Source organism: Paralichthys olivaceus, chromosome 23 (genome assembly GCF_024713975.1).
Source record: "Paralichthys olivaceus isolate ysfri-2021 chromosome 23, ASM2471397v2, whole genome shotgun sequence".
NCBI classification, from domain to species: Eukaryota; Metazoa; Chordata; class Actinopteri; order Pleuronectiformes; family Paralichthyidae; genus Paralichthys; species Paralichthys olivaceus.
The window spans coordinates 67,744-95,640 of NC_091115.1; the positions used below are offsets into that span (position 1 = coordinate 67,744).

General features: G+C 40.7%; 3 protein-coding genes across 5 annotated transcripts; 1 reads left to right on the plus strand and 2 right to left on the minus strand.

Moving 5' to 3' along the window:
- Positions 1-33: 33 nt before the first annotated feature.
- On the minus strand, positions 34-12,214 carry tnpo3 (transportin 3). Of its 3 annotated transcripts, none has more exons than XM_020106180.2 (23): positions 11,962-12,214; positions 9,676-9,876; positions 9,309-9,382; positions 8,870-9,026; positions 7,289-7,432; positions 6,964-7,139; positions 6,736-6,874; positions 6,380-6,526; positions 6,095-6,202; positions 5,200-5,291; positions 4,925-5,064; positions 4,574-4,765; positions 4,359-4,450; positions 4,105-4,181; positions 3,945-4,005; positions 3,703-3,843; positions 3,029-3,145; positions 2,844-2,938; positions 2,609-2,765; positions 2,249-2,416; positions 2,059-2,171; positions 722-805; positions 34-620 (listed from the first exon to the last, which is right to left on the minus strand). In XM_020106180.2, the coding sequence occupies exons 1-22, from the start codon at positions 12,079-12,081 to the stop codon at positions 745-747; spliced, it is 2,772 nt and encodes a 923-aa protein (XP_019961739.1). In that variant the 5' UTR covers positions 12,082-12,214; the 3' UTR covers positions 34-620; positions 722-744. The 3 variants fall into 3 exon arrangements, with proteins under 3 accessions (XP_019961739.1, XP_019961740.1, XP_069375940.1); XM_020106181.2 differs by having other exon boundaries at positions 705-805; XM_069519839.1 differs by having other exon boundaries at positions 534-670; positions 705-805.
- Positions 12,215-16,602: 4,388 nt separating this feature from the next.
- opn1sw1 (opsin 1 (cone pigments), short-wave-sensitive 1) lies at positions 16,603-18,794 on the plus strand. Its single transcript, XM_020106179.2, has 5 exons — positions 16,603-17,000; positions 17,112-17,280; positions 17,371-17,536; positions 18,046-18,285; positions 18,587-18,794. The coding sequence occupies exons 1-5, from the start codon at positions 16,658-16,660 to the stop codon at positions 18,686-18,688; spliced, it is 1,020 nt and encodes a 339-aa protein (XP_019961738.1). The 5' UTR covers positions 16,603-16,657; the 3' UTR covers positions 18,689-18,794.
- A 1,692-nt stretch (positions 18,795-20,486) lies between these two features.
- On the minus strand, positions 20,487-27,391 carry lta4h (leukotriene A4 hydrolase). The gene is made up of 19 exons (XM_069519840.1): positions 27,150-27,391; positions 26,139-26,269; positions 25,932-26,052; positions 24,194-24,262; positions 23,988-24,092; positions 23,842-23,894; positions 23,683-23,755; positions 23,450-23,590; positions 23,346-23,369; positions 23,190-23,260; positions 22,996-23,107; positions 22,770-22,914; positions 22,590-22,693; positions 21,614-21,684; positions 21,476-21,530; positions 21,308-21,397; positions 21,030-21,112; positions 20,848-20,952; positions 20,487-20,760 (listed from the first exon to the last, which is right to left on the minus strand). Exons 1-19 carry the CDS (start codon positions 27,351-27,353, stop codon positions 20,622-20,624), a joined length of 1,896 nt encoding a protein of 631 aa, XP_069375941.1. The 5' UTR covers positions 27,354-27,391; the 3' UTR covers positions 20,487-20,621.
- Between the last annotated feature and the right edge of the window lie 506 nt (positions 27,392-27,897).

Sequence of the window (27,897 nt, forward strand, 5' to 3'; positions counted from 1 at the left end):
TACACAAACGAGTCAAATGTTAGTAAAACGTTGTTTGTTGTTTCAGTTGTTTATTGTTTACAACAAGGCTACATCACCGATGATGTCATGGTGTCAGTCTCTCTCACTTTGTGGAAAAACAACTAAAATTCAACCAAAGTTAAAAAGGTCAAAGGTGACGCCAAATCCACCAGATCACGCCCCCTCAGGCAGCCGCTCAGCCAAGAGCATCATGGGAATTTTTTTGGCTCTTTCAATGGCACGGACAAAAAAACATCACGACCAAAGTCCCAAAAATAAATCTCTTAAAAACTGTTGACCAGGCACGTCCTCCGATTCATCAAGATCCAACAGGTGTGATCCGCATCAGCTCACTTAGTGAACTCCTCCCAATCCTGGCCCCGCCCTCTTTCACCTGCTGCAGGTGAGTTCAGGGGTCAGGGGTCAGGGGGAGGACTCAGTCTGTTCAGTCAGTCCTCACTCTGTCAGTCTGTCAGAGAAATTCATCCTGTTTCACACGTAACCTCTAAACGTTCTCTCAGTCTTTCTCTTCCTCCTCTTCTTCCTCGTTCTCTGGATCCTCGTCTGCAGTCGCAGATTTTTGCCGTCACCTCTGAACGTTGGTCAACAAAACATTTAACCTGAAGACAAAACAACAAAGTTCAAAACACAACAAGATGTGAACAGTTACCTGGTGTGAACAGTTACCTGGTGTGAACAGTTACCTGGTGTGAACAGTTACCTGGTGAGGTGTGAAGGTTGCAGCTATCGGAACAGTCTGGTGAACTCTCTGATGGCCCAACACACGTGTTTACACTCCTCAGCACTGAACAAACACAAGCATGAACACAACAGATTTAGTATCTCATTTCTATTAACACAGTCATATGTTAGGGTGTGTTGAGGGTTCCAGTCTCTGAGGAGGACCCACACAATCCTTTGAGCTCCTCTGATGAGTTTCTGAAAGATCTAGATTCTCTTCAGAGGATAAACCTTTGACAGCTGCTGGAGCTCAACAGAACCGACCTGACCCGTAGGACCAAAGTACTCATAGTACCACAGACTGCATCTACTTCACTTGTTATATGTTCACTGTGGCTGATGCAGAGAAGCTCAACACACAATCTACATTTTACAAATTAATAACAAATTTTCTTTAGTTTCTATTGTTCTTTATGGTTTTCTACTTATGTTCATTTAGTATCTGACTTGTTTACAAACCTTGTTGTACCTGTTGTATTGTAAAGATATGAAAATCCCCTACTTACTCACTCTTTATTTTGATTTACTCTGGGTGAGCTAGAACCCACCAGGGTTTCACCTGAAAGAATAAGACTAAGAATAAGACTCTATAGTTGTGAGGACACTCATTGACATAATGCTTTCCCTAACCCGACCATAACCGAATGAAGTTATTAACCATGACAAATATCAGCTATATGTGTGATTAAAAAGTAGCAGAATCGCGGGCTGAGCGGCGCGGAGAAATGTGCACATGTGAAAAGCAAGCCGGCTATTCGCACAAGAATTGGCGCTTGCATCACCGGTGTGGCCCAGCGTTACAGTCCCAACTCACAGATTTGTCCTGTGGCGTAAAAAAAACTCCAGGGCTCTCTCCTCTCCCCCATTTTACTTCCTGTCAACGCTGTGATTGTAATGCATGATGGGATATGTTGCTCAGTGACCATTGGTTGTAAACTCCTTTCCTGATGCACTGTGTGAAACAATGAGTCCACAATAAAGGGAATAAAAAATGTCACTATATAGTAATTAGTGAGTGATTTCGGACAAAGACACAACCCACTTTAACACGTTTGGTTTGTCAGCCAATCGGAAGCGTTTATTTGGCTGGTTGTTAAAACCTTATCAGGTCCAAGTCGCTCCAACAGAACCATGACCTGAAGCCTTGTCACACCTTTCTTATGAAGTTGAGGAAACAAAAAAGTGTGGGCGTCAAAGACGTCTTCTGGCGTTGCCAGTGTCATACATGTTGATGTTGTATATGTTGACGTCACATGGTAGACGTGGTACATGTTGACGTTCTATGTGTCGATGTCATATGTGTTGCAGGTGTCTCACCTGGTGACCTGTTTGTGGAAGTCAGTCAGCTGTTTGTGTGTGACTGTCACGGCGCCTCCTGATGTCTCCTTTGGTAAACCTTTCAGAGCGTTTTCTAACCAGCGACAGAACGTCTGAAAAGACAGAGGTCAGCGAGGTCAGGATCCACAGGTGCCGTCAGACTGATGCACATGTTCAGTTGTTTACTCACAGGTCTGTCAAATGCCATGACCTCCCACAGAACCTCGGCCACGTCAGGAAGCGTGTACGGCGGCAGACAGAAACAACACGAGTGCATGAGCTGAGTGACTAGCTGCTGACCATGTTGCTCCATGGCCTGAGCAATCAGCTGCTTCCTAACCTCAAAGTCTTCCTCGTGCTGCAGAAACATGAGTCACGTTTTTACATTTTCAAATTGTTTATGAAGTAAAACAAGTAAATTATCAATATTATTATTTAATATATTGATATTCGTCATGTGATTTCATTTTAAACTTCAAGCCTTTTCCTGAAAAACATGACTTTCTTGGTCACAAGTTTGTTAAATGAACATTATACTTTGTTGACTCACGTCGTTGGCGACTCCGGTGTGAATCAGGTCTCGGACAAACTTCATGACGCTGCAGTTGGCATCTCGATGGTCCAATGAGGTGGCAGCAATCGCACACTGGATGATGTGAATGATGATGCTGCTGCTGAGTAACGTGACAGGACTCCGCTGAACAAACCTGAGTGTACACACACACACATCAGAATAGTCAACCCTCAGTGTGTAAACAAGAAGTGATAAGGTGACCTGCACTCACCTGGTGGCTAGTCTGAACAGGTCGTCCACGGTGTCGGGATGATTCCTCAGACCGTTGTGCTGCTCCAGCAGCTGGAAGGTCGGCATACACAGAGCCTGGAGGAGGAAGACTCATGTCATCATCGAAATGTTTTACAATCAAACTGGATCCTGGTGAGTTCACCTGCTGCTCAGGTGCATCATTACCTGTAACATGTCGAGCAGTCCCTGCCTGCAGCCTTCCTCCATGCCGTACTCATCCACCAAGATGCTGCCCAGGTACAGGAAGCAGGAGTGTGGATACACCTGGTACACACTCACCATCTGATCACAACCAACATAGAAAACAGCTTAGCAGGTAGATTCATTAAAGGTACAGTGTGTTGAATTTAGTGACATCTAGTGTTGAAGTTTCATGTTGCAGCTGAACACCCCTCCCCCCCCCCCCCCCCCTCCTTCCAAACATGAAAAAGAACCTGTGGCAGCTTCAGTTGTTATAAAAACTCAAAAAGGTTTTAGTTTGTCCAGTCTGGACTAATGTAAAAAACATGGTGGCCTCCGTAGAGAGGGTCCCCTCGATGTAAAAAAGTATTTAAATGTAAAGTATTTAAATATAAAGGGCCTTTTCTAGGGTAAAGAAAACTACAATTCATACAATTGAGATGAAACGAACTAGTGAAAACATCATGAGGATTATTCTACATTAAGTTTCTTCCAATAGTTCCCTTTCACCTATATCTTACACATTGGAACTTTAAAGCAGGAGAAAGATTTTGTTTGAACAATCAGAGAGAAATCAACTGATCAAAACAATTCAAAACCATAGATCATGAAATCCAACCAACACACAGCAAAGGTGTGTGAGAGCAGGTGTTTCTCACCTGAGTGACGAGTGGCTGTAGCAGGGAGGCGGAACCTTTCCCAACACATCTGACAGCAAACCTGAGACAGCGACAGCATCGCTCCACAATTCTGTTATCAGCCTGATGAGTGTTCAGAGTGTCCGACAGCACCGGCCAGATCTATAGGTGAGTCACATGACACGCATCATCTACAGGTGAGTCACACGACACACGCATCATCTACAGGTGAGTCACATGATGAAGTTCATGAGGTGTTTTACCTCCTGGATGACTTTCTGACAGGGGTGAGTCTGTCCGTTCTCTACGATGGGGTTTGTGTGTCTGGGGAAAAAATGTAATAAAAAAAAAATAAACCCCAACAACAACAATCACTGTCAGTATTTGTTAATTTAAATAAAGTTTGAGAACATGTGAACTCACCTAAAGATAACAGCCAGTCTGTCGAGCCAAACAGTCGGATCAGCTGATTTACCGTTTGTAGATTCTTCTGCTAAAAGCTGAAAAATAGATAAATATATAAAACATGAAACGTGAAATACAAACAGAACAGAAATGAGATTTTATTTCTTTTCACAAACATGTAGACATTAAAAATAAAAAAAAATAAACAGACATTTAAGTGATGTAATTTAGCATAAAAACGTTAAAAGATGAAAGGACGTGTAAAAGCTAACCTTCTTCAGAGCGATGACTTGAACAGCACAGAGGTCACTGAGACACTCTGCAATCTTCTCTAGAGGAAGACGAGCCAGGACCAGAGCTGTACCTGTGCAGGTAAACCACACACACAGGTGAGGGTTCCTGTGTGACTCCAGAACCTTTGTTCTGTTTTGAAATGAATTTAAACATGTCCCCTGACTGATGAATCACCACAGGTGTGCTGACATACCTTTGAGCAGTCCTACGGCTGCCTCTGTGGAGAGGGCGAATGAGTCAAGGGAGCGAGCGATGTCGAGCAGACCCTGGAAGTGTTGAGCCATGTGATCTCTGCACACTGAACAGATGTTGTGGATCGCCTTTGCCGCTGCTGACGCCAGAGGTTTCTCTCTGAGGCCTTTCATCAGGTAACTCAACACGGGGTCTGACAGGAAGTACACAGGTCAACACAATAAAAACGCAGTAAAATGAATGCCAACGTTTTCCTATGAATATTTGTTTGGTTAAATGTCTAAGGAAACACAAGTCGGAGGAGAATCTGACAAAGGTGTTCAGATTTCATTTTTCAGACAGATTTTCCTACCCAGGAATCTCGGGTTTCTGTCTACGACCTCACTCATCTCTCCAACCAGCTCAATGCTCGTGTATCGAACTGCCATGTGGACGCTTTCAGGAAGTAAAACCACCTGTTGCAGCACCTCCGACAGCGTAGGGTTGTTTTCTCTGAAAATTAAACAGTCCCAGGACAAGGTGGTTTAGACTAAATCAATCAGGACCAACAATGTTCAACATTTCAGCTTCTGTTTCTCAAATATTTTCTCCCTGTTAGGATTGGAAATCGTTTCAACAGATACTCACGGATCAACACTTTTTGCAATCGCAGCCATGATGAAGAGAACAGCTTCTGTCACCTCCCAGGGTGGGTTGCCCTCTTTTAATGTAGAATATAACTGAGAACAAGCAGAAACTCTTTTAACCAGGGCTCCAGACTAACGTTTTACAATAGTTGCAATGGTGCACTCAACATATTCATTTAGGTGGACAAGGACCTAATTTAGGTACACCCAAAAATGTTCACTGCCTTTTTGGCACCGCAACAATATATATACCTACTATACCTTTTCTTGATAGTTCCCATATACATTGGTCATTTCTTTACTAGGGCTGGGTATCGCAATAGATTTCCCTCATCGATTTGATTCTGACACTGATCACAACATAATGATCGATACTTCCTTCTTCATAGCTACATGCCCATTCATTCATTCAGCAAGAAATATGACGCAATTCTCTATGCATGAAAAAGAGAACGTCTTTTAATGTTGAATATAACTGAGGACAGGCGGAACCTTTTTAACGTAGAATGTAAGTGTTGACCCTAACACAAACAGATGTCAGGAGAAAAAAACCTTCAGTTTGAGATTATTTGTGGATTAAAGGTTTTAAAGTAACATTAAGGTTAATGTTAAGGTAGCATTCATCAGTGTGTGTCTGCTTCTTAACAGCAGACACACACTAACTGTCGCAGGCATTGAACATATCATTTGTATGTGTGTGAGGGTGTATTTCCCTTTATGGTTAATGCTAGCATTTGTGGCGGCTAACTTCTCAAGATCAGGGATTTACCATGACAATGCACATGCATGAATGCGGGGGGAGGAGCTTCAGGAGGAGCTGTGAGGGGGGTTGTACTTGTTTTCAAATATCAGCAGCTGTTTCCGAGAATCACTAACTACAGTTAAACTAAAGTTACCTGAGAAAAACACTCCATGGATCCGACAAGAAAAATGACATCTTTAACGAGGTCAGAGACTCTCATCCTGAACTCTCCAAAATCATCTGTGTCCTCCGGGATTCCCTCCTGTTGAGAAAATATAATTTGTTTTTAGGAATTACACACTTTACCAGATACACAGTTAACCACCAACGGTTAGAACAGTGAATCCAGTCTCCAGTCAAAACGTTTTTTGATCAGAGTGAATATTAAGAGGTCAGGATTTCATCATAATGTCAGTGTAAACAGGATCAGTACTCGTACATGGTCTGGATCTAGCTGACAGTGTCGAGCCAAACAGTGCAGAAGTCTCTGGATGTACGGTCTGAAGATGGTGTGAAGCGCTGCATCATTAATTTTATACAGATGTTCTCCGAGACGGTACCAGAAGTTAAAGGAAATCTCCACCACCTGGAACACAACAACCAGAACAAAGAATAGAACTTTAATGATTAAGATTTCAACTAAAACGGAAGATAATAACCGTAGAAACTTCAGAGAGACACATTTGAGGATCCCTCTCCCAAGATGGATAGAAGTACAATAGATGCTGCTGTAGCTGAACACCAACAAAATTAATATATTTACAGCATTGTACTATTGGTGTTGGTTGTTTGTACCTCGTACTGTGGGTGTCCTGCACAGATCAGCAGCAGCTCCAGTGTCCTCAGGTCGCCCATACCCTGACCTGGACTCCTGACAGTCGTCTCTAGAAACGTCTCACAGAGTTCGGTGAAGATCCTGCAGTAGTTCAGCACTCTGACAATACACAAAAAAATCGTACATGCTGAAAACACACCGACAGTGCAATGAATAACAATCAGAAGCCATTTCCTCTGTGTCCTCACTTGTCAAGGTCTTCTCTGGCTACTGCCATGTGATAGGCCGTCTCCAGGGTCAGGACACCCTGGAAGAGCTGCAGAGCCAACGCCATGTTGGTGTCCACATTTTCTATGGCGTAGAGAGCCGAGCAGACACAGTCCGATGCTGCCTCATGGAGGTTAGTGGAGGTTTCATCCCTCTGCTATGTTGACAATAGGGAACATGAACAGCTGATGTGACACTGGTATATTACGCTCATGGTGATTTATGGTGACATACCTGTAGACCTGCCAGATGATACAAATAAAAATCTATCAAATATTTTATAAAACAATAATGAGTGAATCTCACCAGGACTTGGAAGAGAACCATGAGCAACTGGTTATTAGCCATGAAGTTACTGTCGAGGACTCCCAGGTTGAACCAGCTGCCCAGACAACGAAACACTTTGATGAGCATCTTCTCATTGTCGCCCGTCTTCTCCACACATGACGTCTGAAATCAAACATAAAGAGCGTGAAGTTGTATATCCTGTCCTCTGAGTCCAGGTGACAATCTGATCTGAATCATCATCTCATCTCTGTACTTTGAGTGTGACAAATGCTGGTTTGGGTTATTGATATTAATCAATGGCAGGGCTGCACGATATTAGGAAAGGCTATGACTTGCGATAAATAAACATAAACAGTCCCTGTCTACAGACGCAGAGATCACAGACAGCTCAACAGCCAGAAGCAGGTGCACAGTGACACCATGTAGGGGCAAACAAGAGGAAGTCCTTGTGCAGTTCCACTAAGTCCACTCACAGAGTAAATTTGAGGTCTTTGCATACATGTTTTTTTTTTTTACAGTTTTTAGTGGCTCTGTCTCTAATTTACTGCTCCACTTTGTGCTGCATCACACCAAATGGAGACATCTTCTCCTCCAGCTCCACATACATTTACTACGTTTATAAAGTGTTGTTTTAACCCAGACTGAGTTTATACATGTGTCCGATCACTGTGTGTGGAAAAGAGAGAGAGACAGAGAGAGGGGCTGATGAATGAGTTGCTCTGAATTAAGATTGAATTCATTAATAAAAGTATTGATCGTTACCTAACCCCAGGTCTTTGTCTCTCTCTTTTTTTCCCCCTCAGGTTCTGGGATCAAAAGCTACACAATTATTTTATATAATCAGCCACTCATATTGATGAATCTGACTTGGGACAAAGTGATCACTAGTTCACTTTGTCCCAAGTTTCCATTTGTGGAACTAGTGGAAACTTTTAGTTGGCGGAGGCGGAGTGAGATTTGATGTCTCTGTTTTCAAATTCTGTTTTCTCTCTATTCTCTTCGTATTCTGTTGTTCCAACAATGATTCACTGACAGAAAACCCTGACAATGATCTGAATGTCATTTATCATCTATGGCAGCAGGGCTCCATCTGATCGGCCCAATATATTGACATACAGAGCGTGAATGCGTCGTGCATGGACCATCATTTATCGCAGTTTTTGCCTCTTTTGCGATGCGTATGCACGTTGATATCGCAATTGTGCAACCCTAATAAATAGTAAATCATGCAAAACTTAAACATGATTATCAAAGACAGATGATCAGTTATGACTGAAAAAGAAAAGGTACCATCATGAAGAATAATCACATCAATAAACTGCTGATGAAAACCAGAATATTTTTCAGGAGTTGAAAAAAAAATACAAATCTAAGTCACAGAAAAGTGAAAAATTTAAATGTTTTGTTTAGTTTCATTACTTCACACCAGAGCTTGTTGGTATTTGTGTTTGTAAAATAATGTGGGTAAATGTTATTTGTTTTAATGTGTGTTAAAACCATCCATAACCTCCACACTGACCAACAGGAAAGCGTTTGACATGAGGACAAGAGAGAAACATTTTAACCAGTCGAGGGCGTCAGAGGTAGAGTGACACAGACCAGCAGAGTGACCACAGTGCTGGAGTAATAAGCCAGATCCTCGATGATCTCTGTCCTACGATTGGCTCCGATTCGTAGAGATCGACTGTGAACTTCTTCTGGAAGCACAGTGAGGATCTCTACCAGGAAGGGCATCGAGCTGATGTCATTATTGTACCTGAGAGGAGGCAGAGACAAGGACAGGTGAGTCAGATCATCAGAGAATAAATCAAACTGTCCTTCACTCTGCACCAAGGACAAAGACAAGTCTGCTGAAGAGTCTTCACCAGACTCTTCTCTTCTCCATCTCTTCTCCATCTTGTCACTGTAATCACTCGTTCTTCAATGAAAATATATAAATATATAAATATAATAATCTGTAGACGCAGTTGTCTTGGTATTCCCTGTCTACAATCCTCACTTCCTGTTTGTAAAAAGTTGAAATGATGTGAATTCTTACTTTTCTATGAGCGTGTGAACGCATCCTTTCCAAGACGCCATCTGAAGAGCGAGATCTGCGATCGCTAAAGCCAGCTGACACAGAAAACAGATCAATCAACTTCTATGAATCAATGTTTAAGAAGATCAAACAGAAAACGTGAACTGATCAGAGTTATTGATCAGCATCAAACAAATGAACTGATCCTTGAAACAGATGTGGTTTATTGCATCATCAAGACAGAACTAACAAGGAAACATTAACACAACACATGTGTAACGCTAATTTAACGTAATGTAATGAAACTATGACATGTTTTTCTTCAGGTGTCAGACGACCGACTGGTTCAGGTTCTCTGATCACAAAGAACAGATGTGAACAGTGTTACCTGTGTGACAATGATGGGCGACAGATCTTTGAGGTTCTGGATGTGGGTCAGCAGCGAGTCTCGCAGTGCATTGTGGGTCTCAGGAGGAAGCTCGTAGAAGGATGTCTGGATCTTCATCTTCATCGTCTGAGCAGCAAAATAACACGACTCCACGTCCTGTTTGAGCTGCAGCAGCTGGTCTGAGATCTCCCACGCGTACATCTGAGGGACAGACAGGAAGTGATGTCATTACCCCTGTCAGAGTTAGGGTTACGATCCGGATTCATGATCTGACACCATCGATTAATAAGTAAATAAATGTGATTGTCAGTTTGTGTTTGTGCTGCAGACAGATTATCATACAGGGCTGCTTCTCTTTAAACGTCAGAGGAAGCAACGCCACTGATCCAGGAACATGAATATTAATTGAGTTACTATAATATCGTCTTTATATACAGTCAGTGATGGTCTTTATGTACAGTCAGTGATCATCTTTATATACAGTCAGTGATGGTCTTTATATACAGTCAGTGATGGTCTTTATGTACAGTCAGTGATCATCTTTATATACAGTCAGTGATGGTCTTTATATACAGTCAGTGATGGTCTTTATATACAGTCAGTGTTCATCTTTATATACAGTCAGTGATGGTCTTTATGTACAGTCAGTGATGGTCTTTATATACAGTCAGTGTTCATCTTTATATACAGTCAGTGATGGTCTTTATGTACAGTCAGTGATGGTCTTTATATACAGTCAGTGATCATCTTTATATACAGTCAGTGATGGTCTTTATGTACAGTCAGTGATGGTCTTTATATACAGTCAGTGATGGTCTTTATTTACAGTCAGTGATGGTCTTTATGTACAGTCAGTGATGGTCTTTATGTACAGTCAGTGATGGTCTTTATATACAGTCAGTGATGGTCTTTATTTACAGTCAGTGATGGTCTTTATGTACAGTCAGTGATGGTCTTTATGTAGTCAGTGTTCATCTTTAAATACGACAGTGATCATCTTTATATACAGTCAGTGATGGTCTTTATATACAGTCAGTGATCATCTTTATATACAGTCAGTGTTCATCTTTAAATACGACAGTGATCATCTTTATATACAGTCAGTGATGGTCTTTATATACAGTCAGTGATCATCTTTATATACAGTCAGTGTTCATCTTTATATACAGTCAGTGATAGGCTTTATATACAATCACTGATGGTCTTTATGTACAGTCAGTGATGGTCTTTATGTACAGTCAGTGATGGTCTTTATATACAGTCAGTGATGGTCTTTATGTACAGTCAGTGTTCATCTTTATATACGACAGTGATGGTCTTTATATATAGTCAGTGATAGTCTTTATATACAGTCAGTGATCATCTTTATATACAGTCAGTGATCGTCTTTATATACAGTCAGTGATAGTCTTTATATACAGTCAGTGATGGTCTTTATATACAGTCAGTGATGGTCTTTATATACAGTCAGTGATGGTCTTTATATACAGTCAGTGATGGTTGGTTCTAGTTGGATTTTGGTTTGAGCTCCGCCCTTGAAACTAAATCTCACTTTAGCTTTACTCATTAAAACAGAGAGTGACGTCAGAGCTCCATGTCACATTAACAACATTATATTTATTGACTGATTGATTATTCTATCAGATGAATAAATAAAAATGATTGACATGTTTAACTCTATATTTATTGACTATTGTAATAAATGAATAAAAAGGTCTGAGTCAAAATATTAAACCTGTTAATAGTTTAAACCTGTAAATTCACTGCAGATCAAAGTGGTGTTCTTTTGACTGTAGTTAGCTGAACATCTGTTCGGGTTAACTCTAACCAGAGATAAACACTGGTCATTGACTTCATATAAGTAGTTACATGACGTCAGAGAGTAAACTTCACCGCAGCAGTGGCATCAGTCAGGCTAACATGCTAAAGGAGCTAGCTCACCGGGCCTGATAGAACCTGAAACACGGAACATTCGTATAAACTGCGACATTTTATTCTTCAACACCACAGCGTGTGTGTGTGTGTGTGTGACAGCACACAGCTAATCATGCTAACACGAAGCTAAAGGTTCGCGTTTTCATCCATTCATTTAACTAGCTTAGCTTAGCTGTGATGCTAACGGGAAGCTGCGGCTCCTCTGAGACTGCGCACTTCACTTCTCCGGGTGTTTGCAAAGCGGGTCCACATTCACACCCGAGTCCGGACACAGCACATCAGATCCCCCTCAGACCCTCTCAACCCTCCGTCCTTCACCCTCCGGTCCCCCGGGCTCTCCCATTTTCTTACCGATCTTTGGAGCTCTCCGAGCCACACCGAGGCTCGCTCCTTCCCGGCCGGGTCCGGGTCGTGGTACAGGGCTTGGACCGCCTGGTAGACCAGGGTCAGGTTCGGTTTGCCCCCCTCCATATCTCGGCTCAGAGGCGGGATGAGATAAGGCAGAAATTAAAGCTACACGGCGGATCTGAACGAGTCCTACACGGCCTGAGAATCGACCGCCATCTCGCACTGGCTTCCCGCATGCAACCGCGATTGGCTCCCGACTGGAAACACAGATGGGAACATTAGTTCAACTGGAGGACTTCATTCAAAAGTCCGTTAAAAATAAAATTAATTTTACGTCGCTGCTCATTAAACTTCGTATAAATGGACAAATACAAAAACTCATATTTTAGTTTGTCTAGCTTACGGACAAATAAACAGAGCTCGATTTAAAAATAAAGTGTCAATAGACGGAACAGAACTATTTTTAAAAACGTTAAAGTTGGTTTGACTCTCTTGATTTGAACTGCGTCTGTAAAATCATTCCGAAAAAAACAAACGTAAGTGTGTTTTTAAACAATAGTTTCACTTGGATAAAACTTGTTCTTCATGGTAACTATGTGCTGTTTCTGATTTAAATGACAGTTTTATGAATGAACTTTGGTGCAGCACATGATACCCCACCCCCCCATTGTGTTTATTTGGGTTTTCAAAGATAAACATAAAATATACCAAAGGTTTACACACAGCATGTTAAACTGAATACAAAAAACATTCAGAGTGATGACACAGTTTTATACATTTATTAGATATACAATCATTTTCATACAAAAAATATCTTTGATTTTCCTTGAGCTTTATTCCAAATGTATGATTGATATCAAAGAACATTCTGCTGCTGGCAGGGTGTGAACTAACCCTGACCATAACCCTAGCGGCTGTGGCTCAGGAGGTGGCGCAGGTCGTCCTCTAACCAGAACATCAACGGGTGGATTCCCGTCTGCCCCCATTCCTTATGTCAAAGTGTCTTCGGGCAAGATACTGAGCCAAACTGCTTCTAACATCTGTGACAGTGTGTGAGTGATGTGTGATGGAGAAAGTACATCTGCACAAAGATGAAGTGTGTGAATGGTAAAACTGCAGCAATGGATTATGTCTACTCACATATTCTACTCCTCAATTAATTTACTTTCCATTAAATTACAAACAGTTTCTTCTAATGTAGTAAATCTTGTTATTGTGTTGATGTGTTCAGTTCCATCAGCATCTATTGTACTTGTGTCCTGGGGGAGGGGTCCTCACATGTGACTGTCTGAGCTTTATTTACTGTTAATAAGGTTTCTTTGGTAGGAAGGGTTAGTAAATAACCATTACCATGTTAACAAACCTACTGATCATTAATTATTGATAATTAATCAGTGATTAAGTATCACTGATAAATGATTCTCGGAAATGTGACTGAAGATGACTTCCTGACCACTTCCGAGTAAAATACAGATTAAATTAAATTAAAATACAGAAAGAAGTGGATGTGTGGGAGACTTTTATTGTGAAAAACTCTGAGTGAACATCCTCAAAACTGAGGTCGTATCATACCCATGCTTCATCCAATCACAGCGTGGTTATGATACAGCCCCAGCTGTGAGGACACGTCATCGATCAATATGATCAGTTTTCTTCAAACACGATCAGACGTCGCGGGTCTCTGATAAACAATCAAACAAACAATCAGTCAGTCAGTAAATCAATCAATCAATCAATCAATCAAACATGCAATCAATCAATCAATCAATCAACCAATCAACCAATTAAACAAACAATCAATCAGTCAGTCAATCAATCAATCAATCAATCAATCAAACATACAATCAACCAATCAACCAATCAACCAATCAATCAATCAATCAAACAAACAATCAATCAGTCAGTAAATCAATCAATCATTCAATCAACCAATCAATCAATCAAACAAACAATCAGTCAGTAAATCAATCAATCAATCAACCAATCAATCAATCAATCAATCAAACATACAATCAATCAATCAACCAACCAATCAATCAATCAATCAATCAAACATACAATCAATCAATCAATCAACCAATCAATCAATCAATCAATCAATCAATCAAACATACAATCAATCAATCAACCAATCAACCAATCAACCAATCAACCAATCAATCAAACAAACAAACAAACAATCAATCAGTCAGTAAATCAATCAATCATTCAATCATTCAATCAACCAATCAATCAATCAAACAAACAATCAGTCAGTAAATCAATCAACCAATCAATCAATCAATCAATCAATCAATCAAACAAACAAACAAACAATCAATCAATCAACCAATCAATCAATCAAACAAACAATCAATCAGTCAGAAAATCTGTCAGAAAATCAATCAATCAATCAATCAATCAATCAATCAATCAACCAATCAAACAAACAATCAATCAGTCAACCAATCAATCAATCAATCAATCAATCAAACAAACAATCAATCAATCAAACAAACAATCAATCAGTCAGTAAATCAATCAATCAATCAAACAAACAATCAATCAAACAAACAAACAACCAATCAATCAAACAAACAATCAATCAATCAATCAATCAATCAAACAAACAAACAATCAAACAAACAAACAATCAATCAATCAAACAAACAAACAAACAAACAATCAACCAATCAATCAACCAATCAATCAAACAAACAATCAATCAATCAAACAAACAATCAATCAAACAAAGATGCATCAGATGAATATAACAAAGTTAAGTTTAAATATATATTTAAGGCTTAGTGTGTGTGTGTGTGTGTAAAATACCTTTGAGCTCAGTGTTTAACAGCAGGGAAGTTGTTGGTTTAAATCTCAGTTCAGACCGTGCAGAGTTTTCTTCATCTCCTTCCTCCTCCTGAGGAGTGAAGGAGTGAAATGGAGGAAGACTGGAGGAGAAGTAAAGATGCAGTGAAGGAGTAGAGTGGAGGATGAGTGAAGTAAAGAAGGGATGAGGAAGAGGAGAAGTGGAGGAGAAGAGCTAAAGGAGGAGTGAGGATGAGAGGAAGAGAGGGGGGGGGAGGAGAGGAGAAGTGAGGAGAAGTGAGGAAGAAAAGTAATACAGGAGAGGAGTATTGGAGGAGTAGAAGAGAGGAAGAGAGGAGGAGTGAAGAGTGAAGGAGTGAAGGAGTGGAGGAGTGGAAGAGTGAAGGAGTGAAGGAGTAGAGAAGTAGAAGAGTGGAAGAAGGAGTGAAGGAGTGGAGGAGTAGAGGAGTGGAAGAGTGAAGGAGTGAAGGAGTGAAGGAGTGAAGGAGTGGAGGAGTAGAAGAGTGGAAAAGTGAAGAAGGGGAGGAGAGGAGTATTGGAGGAGTAGAAGAGAGGAAGAGAGGAGGAGTGAAGAGTGAAGGAGTGAAGGAGTGGAGGAGTGGAAGAGTGAAGGAGTAGAGAAGTAGAAGAGTGGAAGAAGGAGTGAAGGAGTGGAGGAGTAGAGGAGTGGAAGAGTGAAGGAGTAGAGAAGTAGAAGAGTGGAAGAAGGAGTGAAGGAGTGGAGGAGTAGAGGAGTGGAAGAGTGAAGGAGTGGAGGAGAGGAGGAGTGGAGGAGTGGAGGAGTGGAGGAGAGGAGGAGTGGAGGAGAGGAGGAGTGGAGGAGTGGAGCAGCCTTTTAAAGGACGAGTGTGTTTATCTTGCTCAGATTAACGCTCTTTGGTTCCAGACCAGGTTAAACCAGTTGAGTTGAAGTTGTCGGGTCAGATTAGATGAGGTTAAAGGGTTAAAGTTAATAATCTGTGGGTTATTGGATTTAATCTCAGTCTTTCTCTGTTTTATCTGACGTTTGAAGGATTATTGAAGACGAAGAAAATCTGTTCAGTTCCATTTAGAATAAAACCTGCTCAGGTAAATCTGAGGCTCACATCCGGATTAAATCTGTAACATCCGGATTAAAAGTGACGGTGCACATGGACTCAAGATTCTAATCTGTTCTCCTGCTGTCTCGTTTAAAAAGTCTTTAAACGAGATGTTCATGTAATTGTTTTCACATTTTAATAAACTGAAGTCAATTATCAGAAAATGTTTTTAAATGGACTTGATATTTTATTTTTTATTCAGGGAGACCCCATTCATTGTTTTATTCAAGATTCACTTCTGTTGATTATATCTAGAAAAAAGTGAAGAGAAGATGAAGAGTTTTCTGAGCGAGGCGCTAAATAACGAGTAAATAGGAGTTTAATTATTTAATGAAGATTTTAGTTGTGAGGAGGTTAAACAGTTTAACAGGTTAAAATAATGAGTTTGTTAATAGGTTTAATGGTTTAACTCTGTTCACTTTAACATGGGATCAATCAGTCGAACACAACCCACTAACATGCAGTGTGTGAGCGTCTGATGAAACTGTCGTCAAGGCAACTGAAGCTGGTCACTGAGGGAAATATTCAATCATGTTCATCATATCCATCCATCATCCATACATCCATCCATCCAATCTACATGTTAACTCTGTTTTTATTTAAACTACATATAAACTCTGGCTGATCTCTGCGTGTTTTGACAGCGACTGCTCGGCTTGTAATCAGATTAACCTTATTCGGACAAAGGTGAAATGTGACGGTCTTAATCCTAAAACTTTACAAAAGTCCTTGCAGCTAAATCTTTGGAGTAAGTGGTTTATGAGGGTTTATAAAGAGGATGGAATCGTCCTAGTGTTAGAAAGCTCAGGTTCATGATGGGGAAACACTTCCACCTGTATGAGAACGTTTCTAATGTGAGTCCCTTTGATGGGCCCCAGTATTACCTGGCACCTCAATGGGCTTTTCACCTGCAAACCATCTTCATGGGCTCCGTCCTGTTCGCTGGCACTCCTTTAAACTTCATTGTTCTTCTTGTGACACTCAAGTATAAGAAGCTCCGAGTCCCTCTCAACTACATCCTCGTCAACATCTGCTTCGCAGGATTAATCTTTGTGGTCTTCTCAGTGAGTCAGGTGTTTGTCTCCACCATGAAGGGTTACTACTTCCTGGGTCCCACATTGTGTGCACTGGAATCTGCCATGGGCTCGATAGCAGGTAAATCAAATCTGAAGTTTTATGTTTTATTTTATTCCCTGTCAGCAACAGGTCAAAGTTCTCTTAACTCTGTAAACGTAATGTTTCCGTCTTGAATAAACTCCTCTTCAGGTCTGGTCACGTCGTGGTCTTTGGCTGTTCTCTCTTTTGAAAGATACCTGGTCATTTGTAAACCATTCGGAGCCTTTAAGTTTGGAAGTAATCACGCAGCAGGTGCTGTCGCCTTCACCTGGTTCATGGGGATCAGCTGTGCCATTCCACCTTTCTTTGGATGGAGCAGGTATGAGAGTGAGGTGTCATCTCAAAGTGCTGTGTTTAACATGAAGCACCTGAACGGGTCGTGTGTGTGTGTGTGTGTGTGTGTGCTCAGGTACATCCCTGAAGGTCTGGGTTGCTCCTGTGGTCCTGATTGGTACACACACAACGAGGAGTTTCACTGCAGCAGCTACACAAACTTCTTGATGGTGACGTGCTTCATCCTCCCACTCAGCATCATCATCTTCTCCTACTCTCAGTTACTGAGCTCCCTGAGAGCTGTGAGTTCAACCAATCAACCAATCAATCAGTATTTGTCGTTAAACATTTTCATCTCTAGATAAAACAGAACATTTAACATTTTAGTAAAACACAGTTGTTGATGCACTTATTTATTCTCTATTGATAAAGATGATTGTAGGAGTAATATTGATTTAAGAGTTAACATGTAAATAGAATGTCTTCAGTTGCTTTGTCAGTGAACTATGTTTAACATGATTTATATATAAATGTGTATTTGTATGCATAAGCACATATATGTAAATAGACACACACACACACATATATATATATATATCCCTGTGTTTTCTCTTTTGTTTTATTTTTGTTGTTTTCATGTGTAAGTGGTAGGGTGTGTGTTTGTTTGGTTTTCATGCTGTCTCTCCCTCTCTTATGTTCTGATGATTGTAGTATATCCCCCCCCCCCCCCCCCCCCCTTGAAAACGAGATGATGGGTCTCAAGGGTTTAAACTAACAGACAAACATTGATTTTGCTTTCTGTTGTGTTTAGGTCGCAGCTCAGCAGACGGAGTCAGTCTCGACTCAGAAGGCAGAGAAGGAAGTATCGAGGATGATTATCGTGATGGTCGGTTCCTTCATCACCTGTTATGGTCCATATGCTCTCGCTGCTCTTTACTTCGCTCACTCTTCAGACACAAACAAAGACTATCGACTCGTCACCATCCCGGCATTTTTCTCCAAGAGCTCTTGTGTCTACAACCCGTTAATCTACGTCTTCATGAACAAGCAGGTGAGTCAAATATTACATTTCACCTTTAAACACACAGGTCATGGCTAAAGTAACACAAGCAGGAGACAGACGGGTAAAAAGGAAAGAAAAAGACAGGTGGACAGACAGATAAAAAAGAAAGGTGAGAAATATCAAATCTTCTGTTTGGCCAAGTGAGAACGTCATCCTTCATTCTTCTGCAATGAGAACAACTTTTAATGTCTTATATTTTAAATGTTTGAAATGTATGTAATGTTTTGTCTTTTCTTTTCTCCTGCTCTTTGTCTATGAAGTAACTGATCTTTGATTTTTTATTCATCAGTTTAAAGCCTGTATCATGGAAACAGTGTTTGGAAAGAAAATGGACGAATCATCTGAAGTTTCTTCAAAAACTGAAGCATCTTCAGTTTCCACAGTTAATTAATGTTTGAACAAAGTAAAAGTGATGTCAGATGTAAAATAAAGCAAACTGTTCATTTAACTGTAGATTTTTTTTAGATAAAAGCAAAAATAAAATATAATAAAAATAGTGCAATTGTTTTTTGTCATGGTTTTTTTTCGGGTGTATTTTTGTGCAGCCATATCTTTAGCTAGGAACGAGATGGATAGTCAGGGGACACAAAGAAGAACCCCAACCCCTGAGGCTGCAAGGCTCTCGCTCTACCAACTGAGCTAAGTAGACCTTATGAAAAGTAGAGAAAGGGGGGCTACAAAACAAAAAGAATCACCCACACTGGTTTTGGGTTGGGGGGTTTGGGTATCTCGAATCCCATTAACCTCCCCACACCGTCTATTGATTCTGTGGTTAGATAGAGGTTAAATGCAATGAAATGGCCGACGCACACCATCAAAGCTCTCCACTCTCACATATCCCCTTAAATCAGATTGTCATCAGTAGTGGACCCCTTATCAGTACACACCCTCACCCGAGGAAGTCCAAGTAAATTTAGTTCTATAATCTACTTCTAAGACTGAAAAGACTCCTGTTTTTGTTAAAGATAAACTGGTTAGGGTTAGGCTTAGGAGTAAGGATTAACTGGTTAGGATTAGGGTTAACTGGTTAGGGTTAAGGTAATGGTTAAGGATTAACTGGTTAGGATTAGTGTTAACTGGTTAGGGTTAAGGTAATGGTAAATGATAAACTGGTAAGGGTTAGGATTAGGATTAACTGGTTATGGTTAGGATTAGGAGTAAGGATAAACTGGTTAGGATTAAGGTTAAGTATTAACTGGTTAAGATTAGGATAGGTTGGGTTAGGAGTCTAAGTCATAGTGGAGATTCTGGAGGGGTACATTTGTGTGTTTTCTTACCACTGTTTAAGTTTGGGTGGGCATGAGAGGAGAATTATTAAAATAAAAAGGAAGCTTTATATAAAAATCCCATCATCCTTTAGGAGTAATGGATCAATTAGTAAAAACAGTCTCTTTATTAAGTTAAAAAATATATGTAATGTTTACAAAAATCAATAATTATGAAAGTAATAAAATATTATAGTAATTTAGGTAGAACCCATCTATACTAACGCATTAACTTACTGGTTAATTATTCCCTCTAATTATCCTTCAGGTAAATTCAGCTGTTAAAATTATATCAATTATTATTTATTCTTATATTTTTGTGATAATTAACATAATGAGGGAAGCTCTCTCTCCCACCCTCTCCATCTCTCTCCATCTCTCTCCCCCTCTCTTTCTTCTAGTTTAAGAGTTTTGTCTCTCTCAGTCGTCAGAGCTGCTCATTGTTGAACTGTTTTTTTCAATGCAAAGAGCTTTAAGATAATATGTTATGATTTGGCGCTATATAAATAAAATTGAATTGTACGTAAATACACATGTATATGCATGTGTGTATATATGCGTACGTTTAAATATGTATATTTACACAAATGGCATGTTTTCATATTGAGATTCTGACTTTTCTTCACATAAGTTTAAAAAAGTTTCACAAAAGACAAAACAAACTGAACAAACTTGAGAATATTTGTCTTCAGTCTCTTCTTCCTCGTGTGATGTGTGACTTCCTGTTGGTTCAGGTGAAATCCTCTTATGGTGAAACTTGACTTCTGAACGTTGATAGAAAGAGGAAGAAGAAAAAGAGGAAGAAAAAGAAGAAGAAGAAGAAGAAGAAGAAGAAGAAGAAGAACCTGCAGAGAAACTGACTTCAGTTGAGAAACTTACTCAAACAGTCATCAGAAACCATGATTATGACAAAAACAACTGAGATCACATCAGATAGATTTTATTTCTTTAGAAAATCTGAAAAACAAATCATCGATTAAATCTGAGAGAAAAACAGTGATTGGTGAGAGAAGAGCTCTGATTGGTTAATGTGTAGAAATGCTGCTTCCTGATTGGTTTTTACAGACTGGTGGATTTCAGGACGTCAACCTTCAGGTCTTTGGCGACGAGTCCAGAAGTGACCGAGTGCATCTCCGCTCGATGAGCAACAAACACTCGGACGGCTTCATCGCTGAACTTTTCAAAGTTAAAAACCTCTCTGAAAGTTAAACATGTTGATTTAATTAGTGATAATTAATAATTTCATCAATCGGTCACGTGAGAAAATCTTCAAACTGAATCATACCTGAACAACGGTCTTGTGAACTTCATTCTGCCCTGTTCTGTCGCCATCTTCAGCGCCATGGGAACCGCCTCCTCCCACTTAGACCGAACACACAACCTCAGCCACCTGCGGAGATGTGGCAGCCAATCAGGACGAGCGACGGTTTGAAATGACTTAGCAGTTTTCAGGTCTCAAGTTCTCACCTGAAGCGGATCTCTGCGTTCAAACAGGCGTTCAGATCATAAACCTCCTGCATCTTCTTCAGGTGAGTCAGAGGAAGAGGATCCTGCAGAGACACACAGGTGGACTGAAGTGGACTGAAGTGGATTACAGTGCAGCGAAGTGGAATAAAGTCCAGTGAAGTGGATTACAGTGCAGCGAAGTGGAATAAAGTCCAGTGAAGTGGATTACAGTGCAGCGAAGTGGAATAAAGTCCAGTGAAGTGGATTACAGTGCAGTGTATTGGACTGACAGGTTTTACCTCCTGAAGCAGGAGAGACAGGAACTCGATCAGCTGATGAGACGACATTGTCTTCAGGTCGTTCTCTGTGAAGCTGTTCAGATCTTTGGCCTTTAGGGGGAGAAGAGACACATAAGCGTTTAAAAACTCTTCCTAAAAAAACTAGTCCTTGTCAAGTCCAGGTCTCACCTTGATCCACCTCTGACTCAGAGCAATGCAGGCGTCAGCCAGTGTGGTGTCATACCTGAAACAAAGCGATCAATGAACTGATCAATAATCTGATCAGGTTTAATGAGACCTGAGGATGGACTGACAGGATCAACTTACTGAGGTTTGACAGGAGGCATCCCAGGAGTGAACATCCAGGCATTCCAGTCCACCTTGTTCAGGACGTCAACCTGAGACCAACAACAGAGAACATCTCTAAAACTGCTGCAGAACTCTCAGTTGTAACCGTGGTTCTCGAAGTGAAGAGACTATCTCTCCACTCAGTACATGTTCCATATGAACGGGGAACGATCCCCAAGTTTTCAAGGTGCGTGGATATTTCTTTAAGAGGGGACGATATGCGACACTGCCCATTTTACTAATGTATTTCACTATTTAAATACCAGTATATCATCACAATATCAGGTCAAAGCCCGACAGCACACTGAGGCTGAGCCCAGGAGGTAGAGGGGCTGTATGACGCGGAGGCCGAGCCTGTGAACAGGACAGCCACTCTAGCCAGCTTGGTAGCTGCTAGCTGACCAACATACATAGTACATAACATTGCATAATTAACATTAATTACATTCTATACATCAAATCATTCATGGGTCCCCAGAGCTGACCAGACTGCCCTGCCACAAGCTAATGGGGGAGGCTGGCTGGCAAGGATTCATGCCCTATTGAAAGGATAAGGGTGTGGCACTTTAGAGACCTGGCCCATCTTTTTGCAAATGCCACTTTTAGCGCAAACATTGGGATGTATAAAAACAAAACTGAGTGGAGAATGTGTGCAGGGACCAGGTATGAACGTGGGACTGCACTTCCTTGTTTACTACTAGCTATACCTGGGATCTGGCAAGAAAGAGGGTCAACTAGCTTCGCTGTTGGTAGATAATGTCCAATTCTGCCGTCATGTTGGACACCATACTAAGAATTGAAGAAATTCAGGTTCTCTGAAAACTCCACACGGAGACTTTGGAAGCCGTCACTTCCTGACTCTGAGGGACTCAAAACAAGACAGACGGCTCCCCCTGCAGTTTGACACCTGAAAACCTATTTGGGTGTTTCGTTCACCTGAGCTGCTCGTTCTCACCTTGTCTTTAAAGTATGTGAACAGGTAGTTCTTCCAGTCGTCTGTCGTCACACTGCTGTAGGCGAACAGCTGAATGTACGACTTTACAAAGCCCATGAATTCCTCTGAAAAAAGAAACATTTAAAAGGTAAAGAAACACGTTAATCACATACATGATTGTGTGTGATGTAGACGTGTTACCTGGACCACCCATCAGCTCCTCCAGGTAATACAGCAGAGCAAAGCCTTTCTCGTAAGGAACAGAGGAGAAGGCATCGTCAGGGTCGACGTCCTGGAGACTGGGAACCAAGTTAGTGAGAGGGTTGTTGACCCCAAATGTGTTCACCTGAGGAACGACACGTTCAGGTGAAAAGATGCAACTTCATAAGCACAGGTTTAAAATCGACAACAGCGTTCATGCTCTCACAGAGTCCTGCAGATCCTTCCAGCCGCCCATCGCCTTAAACTGTCGGAACTGTTCCCCCTCCAGACGCCTGCCAATCATCCTCTCCAGGTACACCGTGTGACCCTCGTTCAACCTGGACACACGACAAGAGCATCATCATCACCGTGTTTGTGTTTATTCCAAGGACGTCAAGTCGAGCTCATGTGTGTGTTTACCAGAAGTGTTCCCAGGTCTTGTTGGTCACCAGGTTCCCGGTCCAGCTGTGCGAGATCTCATGAGCGATCACCTGACGTGAAGAACAACATGTGATGAACACACTAACATTCACACACACGAAGCTGAACAAGTGAACAGTGTCAGGTTTCACTCACGTTGGACAGAGATTTATCTCCAGCCTGTAAAGAGACAATTATGTGATCAGAGGTCCCATGATACATTTATATGGGTCATGTGACGTGCTAGTATGTGCATGTACCAGCAGTGTCGGAGTGGCAAAGGTCAGACACGGGTTCTCCATTCCTCCGTATGGGAAAGATGGTGGAAGAACCAGGATGTCGTACTGACCCCAAACATATGGTCCAGCCAGATCCTCCGCAGTAATCAACATGGCCTCCGTCTGACGGGCACAGGAACACGAATAAGTAAATCACACAGGAACAAGTATACTTCATCATTAACCAGGAACATGTATACTTCATGTGTACTCACCTCAGAAAACTCAGACGCTGCCTTATCAACAAACTCTTTCTCTGACCACACTCTAGACCTTGGACCAATTACTCTGTCGACCAATCAGAACAAAGATACACTCTTTGACTTGCTCAGGGTTACATGATGACATCATTCAACAGGTGAGCGGTAGATTACCTGCTCTCTAGATCTCCAACCACGATTGCTATCAGGTAGGACGGCATGGCCACCTGAGGACAGACGTGATAATAACTTTAACGTTAATGTTGCTTTTAATGTCAGTCAGTAAGAAAGACACTTCAGGTTGTAGAAGAGAAACTGACCGGCTGTCTGAACCTGTAGATGATACGATTGTTGTCCTGAGGATCAACTTCCTGTCCATCTCTCAGTGCACTCATCACAGCAACCAGGTCCTTAGGTACAGACACCTGATGAGGACAGAGACACACCTGAGAAATGGGTACAAACACCTGACGTGGACAGAGACACACCTGTGTTGGAAGACACTGGTTGGTCAGGTATGTGTTACCTGAGCATAGTAGGTGTGTTTGACAGCTGGACTGTCCTGACATGGGACTATACTCCTGCAATGATGAGCCTGTGAGACATAAAGAGGGCAACAGAGGCTCATGAGGACAAATCAGGTCCCAAATAAAAAAAAATAACAAAATGTTATTTAAACAAAAATGTTAAAGTGAAAAACAATTATAATGATTTAATGTGAATTCACAGATGGTTAAAGATCTGATTGTGAACCAGGACAATGAACGCATCACAGCAGAGACTTGGAACAACAAGTTTCCCTTAGACAAGGGTAAGAAAAGAGGAAGAACGAGAAAAGAAGAAGGAGAAAGAAAAAGAGGAAGGACATGTTGTCATCGTCTTCATCAGTGAAACAAACACTGAGATGAAGAAACTCACAAACATCTATCTGTTTAAACATCTGTGTGTGAACATCTGTGTGATCATCTGTCTGTTTAAACATCTGTGTGAACATCTGGCTGTTTAAACATCTGTGTGAACATCTGTCTGTTTAAACATCTGTGTGATCATCTGTCTGTTTAAACATCTGTCTGTTTAAACATCTGTGTGTGAACATCTGTGTGAACACCTGTCTGTTTAAACATCTGTGTGAACATCTGGCTGTTTAAACATCTGTGTGAACATCTGTCTGTTTAAACATCTGTGTGATCATCTGTCTGTTTAAACATCTGTGTGAACATCTGTGTGATCATCTGTCTGTTTAAACATCTGTGTGTGAACATCTGTGTGATCATCTGTCTGTTTAAACATCTGTGTGATCATCTGTCTGTTTAAACATCTGTGTGAACATCTGGCTGTTTAAACATCTGTGTGAACATCTGGCTGTTTAAACATCTGTGTGATCATCTGTCTGTTTAAACATCTGTGTGAATATCTGTCTGTTTAAACATCTGTCTGTTTAAACATCTGTGTGAACACCTGTCTGTTTAAACATCTGTGTGAACACCTGTCTGTTTAAACATCTGTGTGAACACCTGTCTGTTTAAACATCTGTGTGAACACCTGTCTGTTTAAACATCTGTGTGAACACCTGTCTGTTTAAACATCTGTGTGAATATCTGGCTGTTTAAACATCTGTGTGATCATCTGTCTGTTTAAACATCTGTGTGAACATCTGTGTGATCATCTGTCTGTTTAAACATCTGTGTGTGAACATCTGTGTGATCATCTGTCTGTTTAAACATCTGTGTGATCATCTGTCTGTTTAAACATCTGTGTGAACATCTGGCTGTTTAAACATCTGTGTGAACATCTGGCTGTTTAAACATCTGTGTGATCATCTGTCTGTTTAAACATCTGTGTGAATATCTGTCTGTTTAAACATCTGTCTGTTTAAACATCTGTGTGAACATCTGTGTGAACATCTGTCTGTTTAAACATCTGTGTGAATATCTGTCTGTTTAAACATCTGTGTGATCATCTGTCTGTTTAAACATCTGTCTGTTTAAACATCTGTGTGAACATCTGTCTGTTTAAACATCTGTGTGAACATCTGTGTGAACATCTGTCTGTTTAAACATCTGTGTGATCATCTGTCTGTTTAAACATCTGTCTGTTTAAACATCTGTGTGAACATCTGTCTGTTTAAACATCTGTCTGTTTAAACATCTGTGTGATCATCTGTCTGTTTAAACATCTGTGTGAACATCTGTCTGTTTAAACATCTGTCTGTTTAAACATCTGTGTGTGAACACCTGTGTGAATAATAGGAAGCGAGCGTTCACCTGACACTGACTGAACAGGTACGGGTGTTTTTTCCCAGCAGTCTGTTCAGGTGTGAGCCACTGCAGAGCCATCGCAGATGGAGACGTCTCATAGGTCACTTCCACGATCACATGCTGCCCTCTGATTGGTCCAGAGCAAAAACACAACACAGTCACAACATGTTACACAGAGAGAAAAGAAGAAGTGGGTCCGACAGGTGAAGTCACCTTGAGAGGTCAAAGGGCAGAGTGATGTCCAGCGGCGCCCCCTTGAAGCTGTGTTTGGGGCCCAGACTGAAGCCAGCTGCTTGTCCATTGGCCGACACGGACACGATCGTCAGGTCTCTGGTGTCTAGAGTCTGCGACAGAAAAAACTTACAATCACTAATGAACATCTGCTGAGACTCACCTGTAGTCACTTTTACTAACTCATTACATCTCAGCTCAAAGTTCGTCTTCACACAAACACGATAACGAGTCTAAAGTCTTGCGTGCCTCAAACTAAACTTCAAAATCATTTTGATATAAGATTTTCTTGCCTGAAAATAAATAATCAATAATAAAAGATATTCCGTGAGAAAGTCACAGACTTGTACTTTGACACAATAACTCTAAAAGATAAATTCTGGAAATAATTATTAACACAAATTGTTAAGGTATTAAATCAGAATTTCACTCTTATCTCAAGTGAAAACTGATCTAAGTCCACAACCACACAGATACACTGAGGTCTGAATATCAGACCAATAATTAATAACTTTGTTCAGATTAATAATTATTATGCCTAATCAGACTAATAAACCATCATGTAACAGAGCATCTGAAGTTTCTCCAACTCTCAGTTTAAATGTGTTAGAGAAAAGTCACTGATCAATCAATAATCAATTAATAATCACGTTTGAAGAAGATGAACTGAGTCATTTAATTTGAAAACTTCCTTGTTGAAACATAACAAATGTTATTTGAACTGAACGACTGCATTTAAAAAATAGTGACTTCAACTGGATCGCAACGACGAAATGAATTTATATAAAACTTCACATTTAATATTTAGAGACTAATTTTATCTTATACATGTGTGTGTGTGTATATATAATAGTGTTTTAACATAGTTTGTAATTGTAACACTATGTAAATGTAGCGAATAAATCATAATGTAAAGTAAAACTGAAACTCAGCCCGTTCAGATTGAATGGAGCGTTAGCATGATGCTAACAGGCAGGTGCTCCGGTAACGTACCAGCACAGACAGTCGGTCCTGCAGCGCCTCGACGGTGAGAGACACCTGAGCTCTGATCACGTGTCTGTCGAAGTCCACGTGGAAGGTGACGTTCAGGTGTCTGGTGATGCATCGGGACGAGCACGAGAACGAGCACGGGTCTGAGGACATGTTGCTGGTTCGTCTGTGGAGACACTGAAGACACCGGGGACAGCACTGGGACATATACCGGAATATGCCGCCACATCCGATACCGGCCTGTTCACAATAAAAGTACCCACATCACAGGCACAGCAGAATACATGCTTTTATTTTGAAACCTCGCAGATAAAGCATTAAATGTAATGTGTTGTTTCTGAATCTTTTGAACTGCTATTGAATCGTTTTTGAATCTCAAATAAAAAGTAAGTAGAGACATAAGTCTAGAAATCACAAAAAGCAACATTTACTGCAGTTTTTTTCCATCGTATGTTACTTCACTTCTTGTGTTGAAATAGATGAATCGCACATAAACATTAGTGTCAACGACAAAGTTTCCTGATTTAACATTTTAATAAAATAGTTTTCACCCTATCAAATATTAACTTTGTTTATTGTGAAAACATCGGATTAAAACATGATTGTAACCTTATTTAATTTTTACTTTATAACTAATCATAAAAACATTATCTCATTGAACTTAAAATATATTTTACGTCATTAGACATCAACACAAGAATCTGCATCCTTCACTTCAAACCTTAAAAAACACTTTTGTCTTAAAGATTTT

What these genes read in the sequence shown, in the direction of transcription:
- tnpo3 (XM_020106180.2), bottom strand. Translation starts at nt 12,081, where the DNA reads ATGGAGGGGGGCAAACCGAACCTGACCCTGGTCTACCAGGCGGTCCAA. An exon ending in CCATGGAGTGTTTTTCTCAG is followed by an intron (nt 5,292 to 6,094) that starts GTAACTTTAGTT and finishes GCTTGTTCTCAG; the next exon opens with TTATATTCTACATTAAAAGA. An exon ending in ATTGCAAAAAGTGTTGATCC is followed by an intron (nt 5,065 to 5,199) that starts GTGAGTATCTGT and finishes TTTAATTTTCAG; the next exon opens with AGAAAACAACCCTACGCTGT.
- opn1sw1 (XM_020106179.2), top strand. Translation starts at nt 16,658, where the DNA reads ATGATGGGGAAACACTTCCACCTGTATGAGAACGTTTCTAATGTGAGT. An exon ending in TACTGAGCTCCCTGAGAGCT is followed by an intron (nt 17,537 to 18,045) that starts GTGAGTTCAACC and finishes TGTTGTGTTTAG; the next exon opens with GTCGCAGCTCAGCAGACGGA. An exon ending in ACGTCTTCATGAACAAGCAG is followed by an intron (nt 18,286 to 18,586) that starts GTGAGTCAAATA and finishes TTTATTCATCAG; the next exon opens with TTTAAAGCCTGTATCATGGA.
- lta4h (XM_069519840.1), bottom strand. Translation starts at nt 27,353, where the DNA reads ATGTCCCAGTGCTGTCCCCGGTGTCTTCAGTGTCTCCACAGACGAACC. An exon ending in TCACATACTTTAAAGACAAG is followed by an intron (nt 21,685 to 22,589) that starts GTGAGAACGAGC and finishes TGTTGGTCTCAG; the next exon opens with GTTGACGTCCTGAACAAGGT. An exon ending in ATGCCTCCTGTCAAACCTCA is followed by an intron (nt 21,531 to 21,613) that starts GTAAGTTGATCC and finishes GCTTTGTTTCAG; the next exon opens with GTATGACACCACACTGGCTG.